At 40.9% G+C, this 24855-nt stretch overlaps 1 protein-coding gene across 2 annotated transcripts in view; it reads left to right on the top strand.

The window, feature by feature from the left end:
* LOC118391155 (cytospin-B-like) overlaps positions 1–23280 on the top strand; it is a 162819-nt gene extending 139539 nt beyond the window's left edge. The window contains exons 14-15 of one of the 2 annotated variants that reach the window (XM_035782241.2): positions 7237–7296; positions 19601–23280. In XM_035782241.2, the coding sequence (XP_035638134.1) occupies positions 7237–7296; positions 19601–19690 (150 nt within the window). In that variant the 3' untranslated portion in view covers positions 19691–23280. Of the gene's footprint in view, positions 1–7236; positions 7297–11229; positions 12078–19600 lie in introns of those variants that run through there. The other variant, XM_035782243.2, reaches the window with a different exon arrangement.
* Positions 23281–24855: the final 1575 nt, after the last annotated feature.

Here is a 24855-nt window from a genome sequence, read left to right as displayed (position 1 = left end):
TCACCAATCAGGCCTTTGTGGTAGAGTGGCCAGACAGAAGCCATTCCTCAGTAAAAGGCACATGACAGTCCATCTAAAGGACTCTTAGAACATGAGAAACAATATTCTCTGGTGTGATGAAACCAATATTGAACCCTTTGACCTGAATTCCAAGCTTCACGTCTGGAGGAAACCTGCCACCATCCCTATGGTGAAGCATGGTGGTGGAAGCATCATGCTGTGGGGATGTTTTTCAGCGGCATGGACTGGGAGACTAGTCAGGGTCGAGGGAAAGATGAACGGAGCAAAGTACAGCGAGATCCTTGATAATAACCCGCTCCAGAGCGCTCAAGTCCTCAGACTGGGGTGAGGATTCACCTTCCAACAGGACAATGACCCTAAGCACACAGCCAAGACAACGCAGAAGTGGCTTCAGGACAAGTCTCTGAATGTCCTTGAGTGGTCTAGCCAGAGCCTGGACTTGAGTTTGATCGAACATCTCTGGAGAGACCTGAAAATAGTTGAGCAGCAACGCTCCCCTTCCAACCTGACAGAGCTTGAGAGGATCTGCAGAGAAGATTGAGAGAAACTCCCCAAATACAGTTGTGCCAAGCTTGTAGCGACATACCCAGGAAGACTCAAGGCTGTAATCGCTGCCAAAGGTGCTTCAACAAAATACTGAGTAAACACTTATGTGTTTAAATGGGATATTTCAGGGGGGTATGCATTTGCAAACATTTCTAAAAAACTGTTTTTGTTTTGACATTATGGGATATTGGGTTTAGATTCATGGGGGGGGGGGAAGCTATTTAATCAATTTTAGAATAAGGCTGTTACGAAACAAAATGTGGAAAAAGTCAAGGGGTCCGAATACTTTTCTGAATAATTTCCCGAACAACCCTTGCCTTTTCCACATTTTATTGTGTTACAGCCTGAATTTAAAATGGATTAAATTGAGATGTATTGGTCACTGGCCTACACACAATACCCCTTAATATCAAAGTGGATGTTTTTTTAAACATTTTTACAGATCAATTAAAAATGAAAAGCTGAAATATCTTGATTCAATAAGTATTCAACACTTTGTTATGGCAAGCTTCAGTCGAGCAGTGAATATCAAACAGATCCAACCACAAAGACCAGGGAGGTTTTCCAATGCCTCACAAAGAGGGGCACCTATTGCTAGATGGGTATTAATAAACAAAGCAGACATTGAAATGCCTTGGAGCATGGTGAAGTTATTAATTACACTGATGGTCTATCAATACACCCAGTCACTACAAAGATACAGGCGTCCTTCCTAACTTAGTTGCCGAATAGGAAGGAAACCGCTCAGGGATATCAACATGAGGCCATGTTACAGAGTTTAATGGCTGTGATAAGAGAAAACTGAGGACGGAGCAAATACATTGTAGTTACTCCACAATAGTTACCTAATTGACAGGGTGAAAAGAAGGAAGCCTGTACAGAATACAAATATTGCAAAACATGCATCCTGTTTGCAACAAGGCACTAAAGTAATACTGCAAAAAAATGTGGCAAAGCAGTTCACATTTTGTCCTGAATACAAAAGTGTTATATTTGGGGGAAATACAATACAACACATTACTGAGTACCAAGCTCCATATTTTCAAGTATAGTGGTGGCTGCATCATGTTTTGGGAATGCTTTTAGTCATTAAGGACTGGAGAGTTTTTCTGGATAAAAATGAACTGAATAGAGCTAAGCACAGGCAAAATCCTAGAGGAAAACCTGGTTCAGTCTCCTTTCCACCAGACACTGGGAGATTAATTAACCTTTCAGCGGGAGAATAACCTAAAACACAAGGCCAAATCTACACTGAAGTTGCTTACCAAGAAGACAGTGAATGTTCCTGAGTGGCCGAGTTACAGTTTTGACTTTAAGCTGCTCGAAAATCTACGGCAAGACCTGAAAATGGTTGTCTAGCAATGATCAACAACCAATTTGACAGAGCATTAAGAATTTCTAAAATAATAATGGCCAACTTTTGCACAATCCAAGTGTGGAAACTTAGAGTCTTACCCATAAAGACTCACAGCTGTAATCACAGCCAAAGGTGCTTCTACAAAGTATTGACTCTTGAATGTGAATACTTATATAAATTGGATATTTCTCTATTTCATTTTCAATAGATTAGCAAAAAATTATAAAAACATGTTTTCACTTTGTCATTATGGGGTATTGAATGTAGATGGATGAGAGAATAAATATCTATTTTTCCATTTTGAATTCAAGCTGTAACACAACAAAATGTGGAATATGTTAAAGGGTATGAATACTGTCTGAAGGCACTGTAGATCTGTGGACCGTACCTTTTGAATTGCTAGCTCAGAATATGAGTTTTCCAAAAGAACATTGAGGTCAGTACTTTCGGGAGCCTATAAATCCCATCATTGGATGGTTCGGCAGTTGGGTAGCTGACCTAAATTGTAAATATAGAAAAAAGGAGTTGCCTGGTAATGTCTTTCAAATCCTGACATGTTCTCAAACCATTACTTCCATGATATTGGCAAGGATACAGATTCCACATTTGTACCATTGAGGGGATGCTAAAGATCGCAAGCCATTATTGTTAAATATTGGAGTATGGGCATGCCATTTTGATTCCCAGTTACATCGTTTTTTTTCAATATAAATTGTGTGAGCAATCGTTTAAGGGATATATCAGTGGAGACCACCTCTTCCAGAGCAATAGGAGACACCATATTTTTCACTATACTCAGCCAGAAGAATTATGTCTAAACCATTTTAAGATGGGGCGAAATGCTAGTGCCTGGAAATACAATTTAATGTTTGGTACGGATAGTCCTCTCACGTCTTTCCCTCTTTGTAAGTTTGTTAATTTTATCCCGGATCGCATAACTGAAATATACATTTTGAAACAGCACAATGCATTTTATCCCAAAAGCCAGAATGGGAACACATGGGGCGTATTGAACTACGGAAATTCAGCCGAGGCAATATAGTAATTTCGGCAATAGATATTCTCCCAGTTATAGGAACTGGGATGTTAGTCCATCTACTGAGATCAGATTGAGTTGATTAGAGAATTCTGTTAAAGTTTCTGCCAATGGTTTTATCTAAGGAAGGAAATATATAATGACAAACAATTGGGGTTCCATAAGACTTGAGAGGCAGTAGGGCTGGTTTGGTTTGATACATTTCATAACTTGAGATGAAGCTGAATTTATCTAGAAACTTCAATGCGTTTGGGAGTGATTGAAATACATTGTCTAGATATAGTAAAATATTGTCTGTGCATAATCAGATGAAGTGATCAGCAGATTTCAGGGAAATTGTTGTTATTTCCTTCCATTTACATTGCCCAGGGGGTCCATTGATAATAAAAATAGCAGAGGAGAAATCGGATTGCCTTGTCTACTGCTTCTAGTGATTCTGAATAAATCCGAGCAGATTCAGGTTGAGTGTTTAATAGTCACATGTACAGGGTTGCAGGTGTAATTGCAGGCAACAGTGAGAATATTAGGCTCCGAGCTCCAACATGCAGGACTAAGTGAAATAAAATAAAGAAAATGTAAAAAAAAATATATATATATAGTACCAGTTAAAAGTTTGCATACACCTACTCATTCAAGTTTTATTTTTTTTATTTGTACTATTTTCTACATTGTAGAATAATATTGAAGACATCAAAACTATGAAATAACATATGGAATCATGTAGTAAGCAAAAAAGAGTTAATCAAATCAAAATATATTTTCGGTTTTAGATTCATCACAGTAGCCACCCTTTACCTTGATGACAGCTTTTCACACTCTTGGCATTCTCTCAGTCATCTTCATCTGGAATAATTTTCCAACAGTCTTGAAGGAGTTCCCACATATGCTGAGCACTTGTTGGCTGCTTTTCCTTCACTCTGCGGTCCAACACATCCCAAACCATCTCAATTTGGTTGAGGTCATGTGATTGTGGAGGACAGGTCATCTGATGCAGCACTCCGTCACTCTCCTTCTTGGTCAAATAGCCCTAACTCAGCCTGGAGGTGTGTTGGGTCATTGTCCTGTTGAAAAACAAATGATAGTTCCACTGAGTGCAAACCAGATGGGCTAGGGTATCGCTGCAGAATGCTGAGGTAGCCGTGCTGGTTAAGTGTGCCTTGAATTCTAAATAAATCACTGACAGTGTCACCAACAAAGCACCATCACACCTCCTTCGCCATGCTTCACGGTGGGAACCACACATGCAGAGATCATCCGTTCACCTACTCTGCGTCTCACAAAGACACAGCGGTTGGAACCAAAATTCTCAAATTTGAACTCATCAGACCAACGGACAGATTTCCACTGGTTTAATGTCCATTGGTCGTTTTTCTTGGCCCAAGCAAGTATCTTCTTTGTATTGGTGTCCTTTAGCAGTGATTTCTTTGCAGTGATTTGACCATGAAGGCCTTATTCACGCAGTCTCCTCTGAACAGTTGATGTTGAGATGTGTCTGTTATTTGAACTCTGTGAAGCATTTATTTGGGCTACAATTTCTGAGGCTGGTAACTCTAATGAACTTATCCTCTGCAGCAGAGGTAACTCTGGTTCTTCCTTTCCTGTGGCGGTCCTCATGAGAGCCAGTTTCATCATAGCAGTTGATGGTATTCGTGACTGCACTTGAAGAAACTTTCAAAGTACTTGAAATGTTCCATATTGACTGACCTTCATGTCTTAAAGTAATGATGGACTGTGGTTTCTCTTTGCTTATTTGAGCTGTTCTTACCATAGTACGGGCTTGGTCTTTTACCAAATAGGGATATCTTCAGTATACCACCCCTACTTTGTAACAATACAACTGGTTGGTTTAAATGCATTAAGAAGGAAATGCATTCCACAAATTAACTTTTAACAAGGCACACATGTTAATTGAAATGCATTCCAGGTGACTACCTCATGAAGCTGTGTGAGAGAATGCAAAGCTGTCATCAAGGCAAAGGGCAAAGGGTGGCTACTTTGAAGAATGTCAAAACACTTGTTTGCTTCTTACATGATTCCATATGTGTTATTTCATAGTTTTGATGTCTTCACTATTATTCTACTATGTATAACATAGTAAAAATAAAGAAAAATCCTTGAATGAATAGGTATGTCGAAACTTTTGACTGGTACTGTATATACACTACCATTCTAAATGTTGGGGTCACTTAGAAATGTCCTTGTTTTTGAAAGAAATGCACATTTTATGTCCATTAAAATAACATCAAATTGATCAGAAATACCATGTAGACATTGTTAATGTTGTAAATGACTATTGTATCTGAAAATGTATGATTTTTTTATGGAATATCTACATAGCCGTACAGATGCCCATTATCAGCAACCATCACTCCTGTGTTCCAATGGCACTTTGTGTTGGCTAATTCATGTTTATCATTTTAAAAGGCTAATTGATCATTAGAAAACCCTTTTGCAATTATGTTAGCACAGCTGAAAACTGCAGTGCTTATTAAAGAAGCAATAAAACTGGCCTTCTTTAGACTAGTTGAGTATCTGGAGCATCAGCATTTGTGGGTTCGATTACAGGCTCAAAATGGCCAAAAACAAACTTTCTTCTGAAACTTGTCAGTCTATTCTTGTTCTGAGAAATAAAGGCTATTCCATGCAAGAAATTGCAAAGAAACTGAAGATCTCATCCAATGCTGTGTACTACTCCCTTCACAGAACAGCGCAAACTGTCTCTAACCAGACTAGAAAGAGGAGTGGGAGGCCCCGGTGCACAACTGAGCAAAGGGACAAGTACATTAGAGTGTCTAGTTTGAGAAACAGACGCCTCACAAGTCCTCAACTGGCAGCTTCATTAAATAGTACAATCAAAACACCAATCTCAACATCAACCGTGAAGAGACGATGCTTTTGTTTTTATTGGCCAGTCTGAGATATGGCTTTTTCTTTGCAACTCTTCAATTTAATGATTGTAAAGATACGACAAAGTCCAAGAAGTGAAGTCTATATTCTAAATCATATATTCTAAATCAGATTGGACACCTAGCAAGGGCATCCAATCCGGCCCGCAGGTGGTCTGAGTAAAACATGTATTTATTAGTATTGTTATTTAATTTTTTGTCTTATTTTTTGTGTGTAGTAAAACAAACTCAATATGCTTTTAAATGACTAAAACCAAAACGAAACAGTGTAGAAATGATAATGGTTTCTTGACTGTGTCCAGCTTGCTAACAATAACCTAAATTAAAGCTAGACAGTCAGGAAGTATCGAAAATTCCTAAAACGATGAATAGAGGACTATGTTTTGCAAATTCTGTCGGCGAGGAAATAGAATACATTTTCTGTGCGGCCCTCCGGAGCAACATTTGAATGACACATCTGTTCTAGATACTCTAGACAATAATACATCATGGCCTCCCTTGGAGGTAAATGCAATAGTGTAAATGGAGTAGTAGCCCATATGGGACACCTCAGTATATTGTCCATTGTCCATTAGTTGGTGTGGTGTGATCACTGTTTTAATGTCCTGGACCATAGGCAATATAATAACAACAAAATCCAATTCTCAGCAAAAATAGTATTAATGTTCCTTGTACCCAATTGGGGAGTGGGGGGGCTGGGTCCTCGTCATTGTCTTATTCTGAGGGCAGAATCATAGCAATACGCTAGGCTGAGTGATCATGCATGGATAACATACCTGAATATTGAGCCAGTCATGATAGGGTTCCATCTGTCGACTTGTCCCCTTGTGTGTTGGGTTTGATGTGATTATTAAAGAAGTCTTGACAGTGGAAAACATGTGTGTTGTGTTCTGGAAGGTCAAGATGAGTTTTGACGGGTGGATGAAGCCTCATCTAGCTTGCACAGATTTAGCTTGGGGAGCTTGGTACTCACCTCATTGTACGTCGCCCTCTGTTTTAGCAGTTCGGCAGGTCAGTGACTCTTTGACTGTCCTCTCCCTCTCCCTCCACCTCAGGCATACATTTTGTCCTGGTCCCAGAGGGAATATGGCCTGGGTGTTTAAAAGGGTTTATTTGTGGAGATGTGTGCTGTTTGATGCTGTTTGCAGCGATCTGTGTGGTAATACGTGTGGAAGAAGAGGGGGAATAGGAGGGGGAAGAAAAGGAGGAAGAGAAAACGGGAGGAGAGGAGGGCCCTGCAGTGTGTTATGAGTAAGGAAGAGGAGGTATAGGAGGAAGAGGGACACTCTGTAGTGTGTAATGAATGAGGAAGAGGAGGAATAGGAGGAGGAAGACCTTGTAATGATCAACACTGTATGTTTTTCCTACAGGGCCGGAATCTGTCCCTGGCGTTTCAGGCTGCAGAGAGCATTGGCATCAAACCCTCCCTGGTGAGTTGAACTGAGCAACCAGAGACCAGACAATGCACCAAAGAAGCATGGACGCTTTGATCTGGTTTATTCCTAAACAAATGACCTTAATTTGATTAACTACAGAATGAATAGCATGCTTTGAGTTGGTCATCTACAGAAGCAACATTTGATTAGATGATTGAATTTTATCAAGTGATAGAGTGATCAGCGTTCAATACTGTAGTGCCCTCCAAGCTCGTCAGCAAGCTCGGGACCCTGGGACTGAACTCCTCCCTCTGCAACTGGATCCTGGACTTCCTGATGGGCAGACCCCAGGTGGTGAGGGTAAGCAACAACATCTTCACCAAGCTCACCCTCAACACGGGGGTGTGTGTTTAGCCCCCTCGTGTACTCCCTGTTCTCCCACAACTGTGTGGCCACGCACGACTCCAACACCATCATGAAATTTTCTGACGACGGTGGTAGACCTGATCACTAACAGCGATGAGACTTGGCAGTGTGGAGCCTGGACAACAATCTCTCCCTCAATGTTAGCAAGACCAAGAAGGAAACAGTGGGGGGAGCATGACCCTCTCCACATCAATAGGGCTGAAGTGGAGAGGGTCAAGAACTTCAAGTTCCTCGGTGTCCAGGTAACATGGTTATAACGGCGCCTCTTCTCCCTCAGGAGACTGAAGAGATTTGTCATGGGCCCTCAGATCCTCAAGAAGTTTTACAGCTGCACTATCGTGAGCATCTTGACTAGCTGCATCACTGCCTGGTATAGCAACTTAACCACCCTTGACCGCAAGGCTCTACTGAGGGTGGTACGGACGGCCCATGTACATCATTGAGCCAAAGCTACCAGCCATCCAGGACATTTATACCAGGCGTGTCTGTGGAAGGCCCAGAAAATTGCCAAAGACTTCAACCATCCCAGCCATGGACTGTTCTCAGGCTCCAAGACAGCTTCTATCCCTGAGCAATAAGACTGTTGAACAGCTAACCAATGGCTGCCCACCCTCACCCACAGGCTATCGGCATTAACTGTACCTGCTCTGGCATTGCGCATGGTGATCTTAGGGTTAAGTGAGGCTGCTCAGCCATGGAAACCCATTTCATGAAACTCTCGATATTGTGCTGACGTTGCTTCCAGAGGCAGTTTGGAACTCAGTAATGAGTTTTGCAATCGAGGACAGGCGATTTTTACGCGCCACACGCTTCAGCACTCTGTGAGCTTGTGAGGCCTACCACTTTGCAGCTGAGCCGTTGTTGCTCCTAGACGTTTCCACTTCAAAATAACAGCACTTACAGTTGACAGGGCCAGCTCTAGCAGGGCATACATTTGACGAACTGAGTTGTTGGAAAGGTGGCATCGTATGACGGTGGTACTTTGAAAGTACTTCAGTAAGGCCATTCTACTTCCAATGTTTGTCTATTGAGATTGCATGGCTGTGTGCTCGATTTTATATACCTGTCAGCAATGGGAGTGGCTGAAATCCACTCATTTGAAGGGGTGTCCACATACTTTTGTATATATAGTGTATGTAGCCTACACGCGACCTCTCAATGCAGTTTACTGAAGGTAATCTCCATCTTACATTCATGAAATCTCCAATCTATCTTTGTGCCAATGGCAGACGCTCAACATATGAAGTGCAGCTAGGACTACTCACTGTTAACAAAATGTATGGTACAATATGTCCACAAACACGCTCGAGGAAATAGACATTTTGTTCCATGATGTTACAATAACAAAAGCGAGTGCACGGGCTTCACTAGATTTGCAGGGATTTGTTGTACCGGGGCACTATCTCTGCTACTGGTGCTGAGTCACCGCTACTAGGCCTATTTGCTTCTCTGGTTGTTAAGTGGAGAATCGGATATGTTCCCTGTGACAAAATAACCACAATAAGTGGGTTATCATAAAGTATAAACAGCCACAACCTTCCAAAATTCCCCTGATAGACAGGTGTAAGGGGAGAGAAAAGTACCAACAAGCTCAGTCAAAAATAAGCTAAATCAAATGTCATTTTCACTAGACTGTAGTCCAATAATCACATAATATTTTAGGCCTACATTTAAACTAATTTACATCAACGAAATAGCGTGGTGACTTTGACAGAACTTTGAGTTGATTCAATTGTGACAAATACAGCCATGGCCAAAAGTTTTGAGAATGAAACAAATATACATTTTCACAAGGTCTGCTGCCTCAGTTTGTATGATGGCAATTTGCATATACTCCAGAATGTTATGAAGAGTGGTCAGATGAATTGCAATTAATTGCAAAGTCCCTCTTTGCCATGTAAATTAACTGAATACCAAAAACATGTTTCCACTGCATTTCAGCCCTGCCACAAAAGGACCAGCTGACATCATGTCAGTGATTCTCTCGTTAACACAATGCTGTGAGTGTTGACGAGGACAAGGCTGGAGATCACTCTGTCATGCTGATTGAGTTCTAATAACAGACTGGAAGCTTCAAAAGTAGGGTGGTGCTTGGAATCATTGTTCTTCCTCTGTCAATCATGGATACCTGCAAGGAAACACGTGCAGTCAACATTGCTTTGCACAAAAAGGGCTTCACAGGCAAGGATATTGCTGCCAGTAAGATTGCACCTAAATCAACCATTTACAGGATCATCAAGAACTTCAAGTAGAGCGGTTCAATTGTTGTGAAGAAGGCTTCAGGGCACCCAAGAAAGTCCAGCAAGAGCCAGGACCGTCTCCTAAAGTTGATTCAGCTGCGGAATCAGGGCACCACCAGTACAGAGCTTGCTCAGGAATGGCAACAGGCAGGTGTGTGTGCATCTGTACGCACAGTGAGGCGAAGACTTTTGGAGGATGGCCTGGTGTCAAGAAGGGCAGCAAAGAAGCCACTTCTCTCCGTGAAAAACATCAGGGACAGACTGATATTCTGCAAAAGGTACAGAGATTGGACTGCTGAGGACTAGGGTAAAGTAATTTTCTCTGATGAATCCCCTTTCCGATTGTTTGGGGCATCCGGAAAAAAAGCTTGTCCGGAGAAGACAAGGTGAGCGCTACCATCAGTCCTGTGTCATGCCAACAGTAAAGCATCCTGAGACCATTCATGTGTGGGGTTGCTTCTCAGCCAAGGGAGTGGGCTCACTCACAATTTTGCCTAAGAACACAGCCATGAATAAAGAATGGTACCAACACATCCTCCGAGAGCAACTTCTCCCAACCATCAATTCACAGGTGTGCCTTGTAAAAAGTTCAAGTTAAGGTATGGGTGGTATACAGAAGATAGCCCTATTAGGTAAAACACCAAGTCCATATTATGGTAAGAACAGCTCAAATAAGCAAAGAGAAAGGACAGTCCATCATTACTTTAAGACATGAAGGTCAGTCAATCCGGAAAATGTCAAGAACTTTAAAGGTTTCTTCAAGTGCAGTCGCAAAAACCATTAAGTGGTATGATGAAACTGGCTCTCATGAGGATCGCCACAGGAAAGTAAGACCCAGAGTTACCTCTGCTGCATATAAGTTCATTAGAGTTACGAGCCTCAGAAATTGCAGGCCAAATAAATGCTTCACAGAGTTCAAGTAACACACACATCTCAACATCAACTGTTCAGAGAAAACACTATTAAAGGACACCAATAAGAAGAAGGGACATGCTTGGGCCAAGAAACACGAGCAATGGACATTAGACCAGTGGAAATCTGTCCTTTGGTCTGATGAATTAAAATTTGCGATTTTTGGTTCCAGCCGCCGTATCTTTGTGAGATGCAGAGTAAGTGAGCGGATAATCTCTGCATGTGTGGTTCCCACCGTGAAGCTTGGAGGTCACTTGTGATGGTGTGGTGGTGCTTTGCTGGTGACAATGTCAGTGATTTATTTAGAATTCAAAACACACTTAACCAGCATGGCTACCACAGCATTCTGAAGCGATACCCCATCCCATCTGGTTTGCGCTCAGTGGAACTATCATTTGTTTTTCAACAGGACAATGACCCAACACACCTCCAGGTTGTGTAAGGGCTATTTGACCAAGAAGGAGAGTGATGGAGTGTTGCATCAGATGACCTGGCCTCCTCAATCCCCTGACCTCAACCCAATTGTCATGGTTTGGGATGAGTTGGACCACAGAGTGAAGGAAAAGCAGCCAACAAATGCCCAGCATATGTGGGAACTCCTTCAAGACTTTTGTAAAAGCATTCCATGTGAAGCTGGTTGAGAGAATGCCAAGAGTATGCAAAGCTGTCATCAAGGCAAAGGGTGGCTACTTTGATGAATCTCAAATATAAAATATATGTTGATTTGTTTAACACTTTTTGGTTATGTGTTATTTCATAGTTTTGATGTGTTCACTATTATTCTAGAATGTAGACAATTGTTGAAAAAAAGAAAAACCTTGAATGAGTATGTGAGTCCAAACTTTTGGCTGGTACTGTACAGTATCAACCTCAACTCGCACTGTATCCCTGCATATATGGTACTGTCCTTGTAAATATTCTTGTGTGTTTTATTTATTGTGTGTTTTTATTTGTATTTATCTGACCTAGTATGGTTTCCGTGCTCTTTTAGGATCCTATTCAGGATTTTCTATTTCTTATCTTTGATATTCAACACTGCATTGTTGAGGAAGAGCTTGTAAGTAAGTACTGTTTACACATGTTGTATCCTGTGCAAGCAACAAATTAACATTGATTTGATTTGACATTTCTGATAGAGTTGGTTGAAGTGCCTCAAGCATCTGTTCCCACACTGTGTCTATAAAATCTGCAATGTTTTGTTTTACTATTACTATTTTTCATCCATATTACATTAAAAATGTTATATAAATGTGGTGTCGTGCCAAAGGTGTCATGCCACTGGTGCCATTCATGCTTGATTGACATCTGCATACATGGGTGGCAGGGATCCTCTCTCATGAACAAACAAAATTGGAGCATAAACAAACAATATTTCATGAACAAACAAACCGGAGCATATTATTGGCCTGTTTGTGTGACATTTGTGCACAAATGGGTGTCAGGATCCTTGCTCGTCTTAGGATCTCCACCTCCCCTCACACACACCCAACCTTACCATGGCAGGTCCAACTTGTTCCAGAGACCCGTATTCAGAGCCCCTCAAACCCATCATTGACTGCAGCAGTCCTCTCTCTCTCCCTCTGGAGCAGACTGTTATCATGACACGCACAAACCATCCCTGCAGAACTACTCAAAGCAGTTACCACTGTCAACACAGGCCTACGCACGCAGACACAGAGTAACACACACACAAACCAGTGATGTAGAAAACCTGAACAGACTTTTATAAATCTGTCTTTGACCAATCAATAGAAGGCGTAGGACTGTCCGTAGATTGACTACTTTAAATTTATTCAGATGTCAGATGTATATGTTTTATGACGTGAAACCATATAGACTTGTTTTTTAACTTGGCATTGTCATCTGCCTTTGGATTTGCCTCAGTGCAACACCGTTTAAGAAGTCAATATAGTGGCTGTGTCCGAATACCCACACTAGCGTAATACATACGTAGGCTACTCATCGTTACATACTATTTAGCACATACCGTTTAGTTATAAAGTATGCAGTATGCCACGGCCGAAATGCAGTAGCTCAGTAGAATCTCCTGACTGGCTGTTTAGATAGGGCGGGGCCAAGTGCTGGTAGAGTTTTCCAAATTCAACAGACATGCATCACATTAACCATCCTGATAATTCTGTAGCTCATTTCTAATTCGATTAATTTCTCTAAACTCTGTTTAGAATAGGAATGGAGTTATAGGTGTAAGGCTGGTTATAGGCAGAATATCACATTCAACCTAAATCACAGCCCATAAAGCCCATTTATCTTATTTAAAAAGGACTGAAGACAGAAACATATCATTTGGTTCCATTTCAACATATTTATTAGTGAATCCAAAGTGTTGAAACATGTATAAATTCAAATCAATAGCCTAGTGCACACACCAACACTTTTTAAATGTTCAAATCAATAGCCTAGTGCACACACCAACACTTTTTAAATGTTCAAATCAATAGCCTAGTGCACACACCAACACTTTTTAAATGTTCAAATCAATAGCCTAGTGCACACACCAACACTTTTTAAATGTTCAAATCAATAGCCTAGTGCACACACCAACACTTTTTAAATGTTCAAATCAAAAGGCTAATGCACAAAACAACATTTTTCAACACGATTTTCAAAATGTTGCATACTATTCAACATGTATTTTTCCACATATTCAAATGACTTACTATTTAGGACACAAGTATGGGAATTCAGACACGGCCACTGTGTGGAGCAGGGTTCCCCAACTGGCGGTCCATAGGCCCCCCAAGTTTTCTGAGCAAATTATAATAATTTTTGTTGTTGTTGTTGAACATAAAAGACTGTAAAACCACCAGGAAATCAGCTCCAAGTGATTTTAATTTTGGAAATCTGTTCCCAAGTATTCCCACTCATAATGGAGACATGTAATTTTATACAAATTATTACATGTTAGTCAAGTATTATATCTGTTTGGGCTTGTAGTCTGCCAATTATTTAAAATTATGTTCCGCCCCAAGACCATCTGCTCAAGAGGGTTCAGCCCGCGGCTGAATTTAGTTGATGATCCCTGGTGTAGAGCAAACAGCTGCATTTAGCAGTGTGTGTCTGTGTGTGTGTCTGTGTTTCTGTGCGAGTGTGCATGCTTGAGTGTGTGCATGTGCATACGTGTCAGGAAAATCATAGATCACAGTTTTGATTTGATCTGACTCCAAACCAACAGCCATTTTGAAATACTGAATATACAACGAGTGTGTATGGATGGGTATGTATCACCATGAGTACTAGTTATTTTAAAGGTGCAAATAGCAGTTGTTGCATACATTTTTGGACTTATAAATGAATGATATGTTCCCATTGATTCTTGAAGAATATAACTTGTAAATGCCTCATCAACTGTCACGCCTCATCAGAATACAAAATATAGGGTTGTTTTACTCCAGTGTTAAATTAAATGTAAACAAACATTTATAGCCTTAAAAGATGGTTAAAACTATAATTTTGATATCATGGTCAGTCCTTACATCTATAGATCTGTCTATGAATTTGAGAGTGTTTACATTTTTTCAGCCCCATCCCTCAGCTTTTTACAGAAACGGGCAGGGAGTACGCTTTGTTATTATTTCTACTGCTGATTGCTGCTTTAAAATAAATATTTTTACTGTTATTTTCCGTAAACCTAGCTCATTCTGTGCCTTTGCCAGCTCCCCTGTCATGTTCGTTGTCATGCCAATAATGGATAGGCTAAGGCGTGACAAGGAATGAGAGATTATTTTAAACCTGCCCAGTTTTGTATAGTGAATGTGTGGGTGTTTAGAGGACAGTGGAGGGTATATCTGTGTGGACGTAGCAGGATTACACTCTTATTAAAAAAAAGGAGCTATCTAGACCCTAAAAAGGTTCTTCGGCTGTCCCCATAGGAGAACCCTTTGAAGAACCCTTTGGGTTCCATGTTGAACACTTTTCCCAGAGGGTTCGACATGGATCCCAAAAGGGTTCTACCTAGAACCAAAAAGGGTTCTACTTGGAACTGAAAAAAGGTTATCCTATGGGGAAAACCGAAGAACCCTTTTAGAACCCTTTTGTAGGCATTGGTACACTATGTGTGCTTTCTGACAGTGTATGTTAGCTCTCTGGACATTAACGTAACTTGATTGACAATGGTATTTTCCATGTCCTACATTCTTTAGGGGCGTTTTGCCCTCATTGCATGCGAAGAGCAAGGCACACTATGGTAGCTGGGTGCTTGGGATAGTCAGGATCATAGACCTGGGTTCAAATGCTATTTGAAATCACTGCAAATACTTTAGATGGGCTTGATTGAGCATGTCTGACACTGTGGAACTAATAGAATAGTTTAAAATGTGCAAACCCTGCCCAGCTGACCCACTAGACAGGCTAAGGCAAACACTCAAAGTATTTGAAAGATTTCAGATAGTATTTGAACCCAAGTTTGTTACAGTCAGGATCCCAGTTGGGTCCTTGCATCTTTCTTAAACCCATGCAAATGTTAAAATTACTCCCTGAGAGAGAACTTTCCAAATACACAAATCTCAAGGATAGTTCAAATCCAAAGCACTCACACACCCAAGGGACCTAAATAAGGAATTAAGTCAGGCTTAAGTGCTTAATGTGAAACTATGGTTCACTTCACTCTGCTATTAGTGCAGGGTAAGTCATAGTTGAGGTTACAATGGAACGTCAGGATTGCCAGGACATTACAACGTCCAACCCCACTGGACGTCTGAGTCAAGACATTTGCAAACCAACCCAGTCTTAGAATAATCATCCCTCAAGCTTCATGAGATGGAGTGAGACAAACACATCAAATCACATTTATTTATATAGCCCTTCTTACATCAGCTGATATCTCAAAGTGCTGTACAGAAACCCAGCCTAAAACCCCAAACAGCAAGCAATGCAGGTGTAGAAGCATGGTGGCTAGGAAAAACTTCCTAGAAAGGCGAAAACCTAGGAAGAAACGTAGAGATGATCCAGGCTATGAGGGGTTGCCAGTCCTCTTCTGGCTGTGCCGGGTGGAGATTATAACAGAACATGGCCAAGTTGTTCAAATGTTCATAAATGACCAGCATGGTCAAATAACAATAATCACAGTAGTTGTTGAGGGTGCAACAAGTCAGCACCTCAGGAGTAAATGTCAGTTGGCTTTTCATAGCCAATCATTAAGAGTATCTCTACTACTCCTGCTGTCTCTAGAGAGTTGAAAACAGCAGGTCTGGGACAGGTAGCATGTCCGGTGAACAGGTCAGGGTTCCATAGCTGCAGGCAGAACAGTTGAACCTGGAGCAGCAGCACGGCCAGGTGGACTGGGGACAGCAAGGAGTCATCATGCCAGGTAGTCCTGAGGCATGGTCCTAGGGCTCAGATCCTCCTCCAAGAGAGAAATAGAGAATTAGAGAGAGCATACTTAAATTCACACAGAACACCGGATAAGACAGGAAAAGCACTCCAGATATAACAGACTGACCCTAACCCCCCGACACATAAACTACTGCAGCATAAATACTGGAGGCTGAGACAGGATGGTTCAGGAGACACTGTGGCCCCATCTGATGATACCCCCGGACTGGGCCAAACATGAAGGATATAACCCCACCCACTTTGCCAAAGCACAGCCCCCACACCACTAGAGGGATATCTTCAACCACCAACTTACCATCCTGAGACAAGGCCGAGTATAGCCCACAAGGATCTCCGCCACAACACAACCCAAGGGGGGGGGCGCCAACCCAGACAGGAAGACCACGCCAGTGACTCAACCCACTCAAGTGAAGCACCCCTCCTAGGGACGGCATGGAAGAGCACCGGTAAGCCAGTGACTCAACCCCTGTAATAGGGTTAGAGGCAGAGAATCCCAGTGGAGAGAGGGGAACCGGCCAGACAGAGACCGCAAGGGCGGTTCGTTGCTCCAGAGCCTTTCCATTCACCTTCACACTCCTGAGCCAGAATACATTCAATCATATGACCTACTGAAGAGATGAGTCTTCAGTAAAGACTTAAAGGTTGAGACCGAGTCTGCGTCTCTCACATGGGTAGGCAGACCATTCCATAAAAATGGAGCTCTATAGGAGAAAGCCCTGCCTCCAGCTGTTTGCTTAGAAATTCTAGGGACAATTAGGAGGCCTGCGTCTTGTGACCGTAGCGTACGTGTAGGTATGTACGGCAGGACCAAATCGGAAAGATAGGTAGGAGCAAGCCCATCTAATGCTTTGTAGGTTAGCAGTAAAACCTTGAAATCAGCCCTTGCCTTAACAGGAAGCCAGTGTAGGGAAGCTAGCACTGGAGTAATATGATCACATATTTAGTTCTACTCAGGATTCTAGCAGCCGTATTTAGTACTAACTGAAGTTGATTTAGTGCTTTATCCGGGTAGCCGGAAAATAGAGCATTGCAGTAGTCTAACCTAGAAGTAACAAAAGCATGGATTCATTTTTCTGCATCATTTGTGGACAGAAAGTTTCTGATTTTTGCAATGTTACGTAGATGGAAAAAAGCTGTCCTTGAAACAGTCTTGATATGATCATCAAAAGAGAGATCAGGGTCCAGAGTAACGGAGAGGTCCTTCATGGTTTTATTTGAGACGACTGTACAACCATCAAGATTAATTGTCAGATTCAACAGAAGATCTCTTTGTTTCTTGGGACCTAGAACAAGCATCTCTGTTTTGTCCGAGTTTAAAAGTAGAAAGTTTGCAGCCATCCACTTCCTTATGTCTGAAACACAGGCTTCTAGCGAGGGCAATTTTGGGGCTTCACCATGTTTCATTGAAATGTACAGCTGTGTGTCATCCGCATAGCAGTGAAAGTTAACATTATGTTTTCGAATGACATCCCCAAGAGGTAAAATATATAGTGAAAACAATAGTGGTCCTAAAACGGAACCTTGAGGAACACCAAAATTGACAGTTGATTTGTCAGAGGACAAACCATTCACAGAGATAAACTGATATCTTTCCGACAGATAAGATCTAAACCAGGCCAGAACTTGTCCGTGTAGACCAATTTGGGTTTCCAATCTCTCCAAAAGAATGTGGTGATCGATGGTATCAAAAGCAGCACTAAGGTCTAGGAGCACGAGGACAGATGCAGAGCCTCGGTATAACGCCATTAAAAGGTAATTTACCACCTTCACAAGAGCAGTCTCAGTGCTATGATGGGGTCTAAAACCAGACTGAAGCATTTCGTATACATTGTTTGTCTTCAGGAAGGCAGTGAGTTGCTGCACAACAGCTTTTTCTATCATTTTTGAGGGGAATGAAAGATTTGATATAGGCCGATAGTTTTTCAAATATTTTCTGGGTCAAGGTTTGGCTTTTTCAAGAGAGGCTTTATTACTGCCACTTTTAGTGAGTTTGGTACACATCCGGTGGATAGAGAGCCGTTTATTATGTTCAACATAGGAGGGCTGAGCACAGGAAGCAGCTCTTTCAGTAGTTTAGTTGGAATAGGGTCCAGTATGCAGCTTGAAGGTTTAGAGGCCATGATTATTTTCATCATTGTGTCAAGAGATATAGTACTAAAACACTTGAGTTTCTCTCTTGATCCTAGAGGTTACCATGTTAGAGACAGATATATAGATTTTTCATGGGTTCCCCAGGTCTATGCCATTGCCTTGGAAATCAAACATACGGTTTCATCCCAGAAGACTGATTGTTTACATCAGACATTTGACAGTAAACAGTATGGTGGTGGTGACTCACTACTAAACACCACCAAATCTAAGGCTGTTATGTAAAGCTGACCCAACCCTGGCTAGGGCTGCTCTGATGGCAGTGTCACAGGACAAGACAGGTATCTTGACCCTGTAAATGCTGGCCTGTCTGTGTCTCTAAGGCTCACCCTTCCCTGTCTGTTTTTCTCTCACCATTATTATCTCAAACCTGATCTGTGTCTGAGCCACGATCTGTGGCCAAAGATTAAGATCCAAATCTGTGTACCAACACAAGCACACGCAGGCATGCACACACACAAACACATGCACACACACAAACACATGCACACACACAAACACACACACACACACATACACACACACACACCTTTAGTCATACACTACTTTTTCTGTCCAGACTGAGTTTGAATTGATCTGCATAAACGATAATGATGAAAATCAGTCTTGTATATAATATATGTAGAATTTCTTCATGTTTATATACACAAGGTGTACAAAATATTAAGAACACCTGCTCTTTCCATGTCATAGACTGAATCCAGGTGAAAACTATGATCCCTTATTGATGTCACTTGTTAAATCCTCTTCAGTCAGTGTAGATGAAGGGGAGGAGACAGTTTAAAGAAGGATTTTTAAGCATTGAGACAATAGAGACAAGGATTGTGTATGTGTGCCATTCAGAGGGTGAATAGGCAAGACAAAATATTTAAGTGCCTTTGAACGGGGTATGGTAATAGGTGCCAGGCAAACCGGTTTGAGTAGGTCAAGAACTGCAACGCTGCTGGGTTGCGCAACAGTTGCCTGTGTGTATCAAGAATGGTCCACTACCCAAAGGACGTCCAGCCAATTTGACACAACTTTGGGAAGCATTGGAGTCAACATGGAACAACATCCCTGTGGAATGCTTTCGACACCTTGTAGAGTCCATGCCCCGACGAATTGAGGCTGTTCTGAGGGTAAAAGAGGGTGCAACTCAATATTACAGTAGGAGGGTGTTCCAAAAGTTTTGTACACTCAGTGTATAGCATCCATGTATGATATGTTGTATAATGCTCCTACATCAAACAGTTGAGTGAACTGTTTTTTTTCTCTGTCTATATGTCTGTCTGCCCTTTCAGGACGTTGATGAGTTGATGCACACGGACAGACCGGACTGGCAGAGTGTCATGCAGTATGTTTCTCAGATCTACAAGTACTTTGAGACTTGACCAGAGAACAGGGGGCAGGAGGACAGGAGGAGGAGGAAGAAAGGATGCACCGCAACACTTTCTGTACGGTCCATGTCACCTTCTCTCAACATGGAACCCTAGAACCCTTATTCCTCAAACACACTGACTGAACCCCCTCAACTGACTCTCACATCCTCCTCAACACTAAAAGTTTGAACTTGCCTGGAGTTAACGTTTTTCTAACTCATTGGTACATAATGGTACAATCGACACTTTGTGTTAGAATGCTGAGATCTGTGACTGCAAATAAGAAATATAAAACCTTATTGTTAGCCCTTACATGGAAAGACATGATGCAATTATTTTTTATTCTTTATGTTGAAGTCCAATGATCATTTAGAAATTATACTTTAAAGGGATAGTTCACCCAAATTACAAAATTACATATTGGTTTCCTTATCCTGTAAGCAGTCTATGGACAAGGTATGACAGCAATCCATGCATTGGTTTAGTTTCCTTGATACTGTTTCCAAATGCTAATGTTTTAGCATTTGTAGCACAAATCCCATTCAAGTCATGGCACCGATATTAGCATTGTTCGCAGATGTCCAAATTATCCGAAAGTATCTAAAATGGATTATGAGCTCAACAAAGTCACTTATAGATGATTTAAACATGATTGGCGAAAAATGCTAATACCATGACTTGAATGGGATTTGTGCCACACATGCTAAAACATTATCATTTGGAAACAGCGTCAAGGAAACTAAACCAAAGCATAGATTCATTCCATCTCCATAGACTACTTACCAAGGTTATTGTGGTAAATCAAAACTGAAATTAAAACAAAAACGAATCATTATAAATGATTGAGTAAACTGAAATAAAGTAATTAGCAACCCGTTTGAAAAACTAAAACTATACTGAAACTATTATGTTTGACTCCAAAACAAACAAAAATAAAATATAACACATTGAATGAAACATTAAATTAAACCATCACAACAAAAATGTTATGGATTCTCAATCCTTTGGGGGGTTTTCAAACAACTAAAATTTCTGCTGACCCACCCCTCCACAAATCTAACAACACAACCTTCAAATCTGAAAATGTATATTTTTACATCAACAAATAACCTTCAATTTATTACATTTTCATCTCGCTCATCAAATGTTTTGAACCAATAAATACATCCCCCGCGACCCCTCTAGGATTTGCGACCCCGAATTTGAATACCACTGGCTTACAGCGTAAGGAAACTAATACATCATATTGTAATTTGGTGAACTATCCCTTTAAAGGAAGAGTTTGGTTTTACATGACAAGCCTATCAAATCAAATTGACTGCTTTCCGTTGTCCAAAAGAAACCAATGCCTTTGTTTTTGTTTACGAGACAGACCCAAGTTGCCATCTATTGGCACTACAATGAATTGACAACACTACATGTAGCTTTGAATAATATTTTACAGTCACACTATTTAATGAAAATGTGTTATTATTAATAAGGAATGTCTTTGCTGTTTAAGCATTGTGGACCTGACTGACTGACTCAATTAAACCATTATATGGTGTCCTTTAGCAACTGTTCTTTTGGGGTTTTGCACTGCAATATGATTTTGTCTCCAGCAAGCCTCTTTTAGCTGTAGCTATCATACTGGGGATGGTGGAGGGAACATAACTGCAAAAGGTGTTGAAACTAGGACAATTACGATGATGTCATCCAAATGTACCATGAGAGACAATCCGGAATGAACCAACAACTCTGAATGTTTAGCTTCAGTCATGGTTAGTCTCTGATAAAGGAAGTACTGCAGTACAGTATTTATATATGTACTCAGAAATGTGAGAATGATGCAGGAAATGTACAGTTGAAGTCGGATGTTTACATACACTACTGCTGGAGTCATTTAAACTTGTTTTCAACCACTCCACAAATTTCTTGCTATTGAAATTATAGCAATTTCTTGCTATAACAAACTATAGTTTTGGCAAGTCAGTTACTTTGTGCATGACACAAGTAATTTTTCCAACAATTGTTTACAGACAGATTATTTCACTTACAATTCACTGTATCACAATTCCAGTGGTTCAAAAGTTTACATACACTAAATTGACTGTGCCTTTGAACAGCTTGGAAAATTCCAGAAAATGATGTCATGGCATTTTTTCTGGTTGGCTAATTTACATCATTTGAGTCAATTGGAGGTGTACCTGTGGATGTATTTCAAGGCCTACCTTCAAACTTAGTGCCTATTTGCTTGACATCATGGGAAAATCAAAAGAAATCAGCCAAGACCTCAGGAAAAAATTGTAGACCTCCACAAGCCTGGTTCATCCTTGGGAGCAAATTCCAAATGCCTGAATGTACCACGTTCATCTGTACAAACAATAGTGAGCAAGTATAAACACCATGGGACCACGCAGCCATCATACCGTTCAGGAAGGAGACGTGTTCTGTCTCCTAGAGATGAATGCACTTTGCTGCGAAAAGTGCAAATGAATCCCGGAACAACAGCAAAGGACCTTGTGAAGATGTTGGAGGAAACAGGTACAAAAGTGTCTATATTCACAGTAAAACGAGTCCTATATTGACACAACCTGAAAGCCTGCTCAGCAAGGAAGAAGCCACTGCTCCAAAATCGGCATAAAAAATCCAAACTACGGTTTGCAACTGCACATGGGGACAAAGATCGTACTTTTTGGAGAAATGTCCTCTGGTCTGATGAAACAAAAATAGAACTGTTTGGCCATAATGACCATCGTTATGTTTGGAGGAAAAAGGGTGAGGTTTGCAAGCCGAAGAACACCATCCCAACCATGAAGCACAGGGGTGGCAGCATCATGTTGTGGGGGTGCTTTTCTGCAGGGGGGACTGGTGCACTTCACAAAATAGATGGCATCATGAGGTAGGAAAATGATGTGGATATATTGAAGCAACATCTCAAGACACCAGTCAGGAAGTTAAAGCTTGGTCGCAAATGGGTCTTCCAAATGGACAATGTCCCCAAGCATACTTCCAAAGTTGTGGCATAATGGCTTAAGGACAACAAAGTCAAGGTATTGGAGTGGCCAACACAAAGCCCTGACCTCAATCCTATAGAAAATGTGTAGGCAGAACTGAAAAATCGTGTGTGAGCAAGGAGGCCTACAAACCTGACTCGGTTACACCAGCTCTGTCAGCAGGAATGGGCCAAAATTCACCAACTTATTGTGGGAAGCTTGTGGAAGGCTACCCTAAACGTTTGACCCAAGTTAAACAATTTAAAGGCAATGCTACCAAATACTAATTGAGTGTATGTAAACTTCTGTCCCACTGGGAATGTGATGAAAGAAATAAAAGCTGAAATAAATCATTCTCTTTACTATTATTCTGACATTTCACATTCTTAAAATGAAGTGATGATCCTAACTGACCTAAGACAGGGAATGTTTACTCGGATTAAATGTCAGGAATTGTGAAAAACGGAGTTTAAATGTATTTGGCTAAGGTGTATGTAAACTTCCGACTTCAACTGTATGTGAGTGTTTTCTATTACAGCGAGAGAGATTTCTGAGATTTGCTCAGAGGTGGAAGCCTCCTCTGTACTGAGTGACAGATGGATATTGTTAAATAAAGTATTTTGTCAATCATCACTGTTCATTCTCACACCCTCTATTTTGTGTGTGTGTGTGTGTGTGTGTGTGTGTGTGTGTGTGTGTGTGTGTGTGTGTGTGTGTGTGTGTGTGTGTGTGTGTGTGTGTGTGTGTGTGTGTGTGTGCCTGCATGTGTGTTAGATAAGATCGGTTGTCATCTAAAGCCTTGTTTATAACATGTAACAGGTGTCCTGTGTCTTGATCTTCTCCACGTTCACATTTTCAATCATTAAAGTAGCTGTCCAGTGTTGCAGGTTTCTATGAAGTGTAACCTAGAATTAATGACGATGTGAATTAAATATATTTAGTTCTCAAAAAGTACAATTAAGGATGTTAAAAGGCTGTTAATTTCTGTTCCCCTGCAAGGCCTGTGAGGAAACAACAGAATGGTTTGGGCTTGTACCGATCAAAAACAGCTGATTTGCCAGCTCAGCCAATTCGAAGTGAATGTACTTGGATATTCAAATGAGCTATCAACTCTACATCCCACCTACTGGCTAGCAGACTTGCTTTATTTTACCCAACCTGTTGACTGGGTAGGGTTCCCTTTTGGGAACGACCCCTCCCACGTTCAGCTGGAACGGTGGCGCATGGAATGCAAAAATATTCTTAGAAATATTTAACCTTCACACATTAACAAGTCCAATAGCTCAAATGAAAGATAAACACCTTGTTCGTCCAGCCAGCAAGTCAGATTTCTAAAATGTTTTACGGCGAAAACATAGCACATATTTATGTCAAACCACCACCAAAGACACAGCTCATTTGAATAGCCAAAAAATGCAATCAACAAACGCAGGATTAAAAGAAAAATAATTCACTAACCTTTTGAAAATCTTCATCAGATGACAGTAATAGGACATGTTACACAGTACATTTATATATTTTTTTCAATAATATGCCATTTATATCCATAAATCTCTGTTTACAATGACGGCCATGTTGAAAAAATGCTACTCAAATGTCCGGAGAAATGATGATAGCTCCACCAGATAACGTCAGATAACAAACAATACACATCATCAACTTTGACTAAATATACATGTTCTACATATAGATAGAAAGATACACTTCTTCTTAATGCAACCGCTGTGTTACATTTATTTTTAACGTTACAGAATTCGTTCACTAGGCTATAATATGAGACGGCGCTCACACATTAGCATTATGTCTCCTGTATGTTGGACTCCACAGAAACACAAAAATAACCACATAAATATTCCCTTACCTTTGATGTTCTTCGATCATAAGCCGTGGAAGGAGTCATACTTACCAAAAACTGCGTTTGGTTTTCAAGTCTGTGTCTTTGGGCTATCAAACACGACAAATTCCGTCTGAAATGCAGCCAAAATTCTAGTGGATGCGCATCAAAACTTCAAAATTACATATTATATGTCGCCGAAACTGGTCAAACTAAGTGCAGAATCAAGCTTTAGCATGTTCTGAACGTGCAAAAGAATCCTTAGCTCGAACAGACAAACCGACATCGTTTGGTCAATCCTGGAAGAAAGAGAGCTCTGGACCCGACGCGCACATGAAAGTACATGTATTTTCACATGACCGGAAGGT

Source organism: Oncorhynchus keta, chromosome 12 (genome assembly GCF_023373465.1).
Source record: "Oncorhynchus keta strain PuntledgeMale-10-30-2019 chromosome 12, Oket_V2, whole genome shotgun sequence".
In the NCBI taxonomy this organism is placed as follows: domain Eukaryota; kingdom Metazoa; phylum Chordata; class Actinopteri; order Salmoniformes; family Salmonidae; genus Oncorhynchus; species Oncorhynchus keta.
Note: the sequence above shows the minus strand (reverse complement) of the source record. Positions and strands in the feature narration are given on the sequence as shown.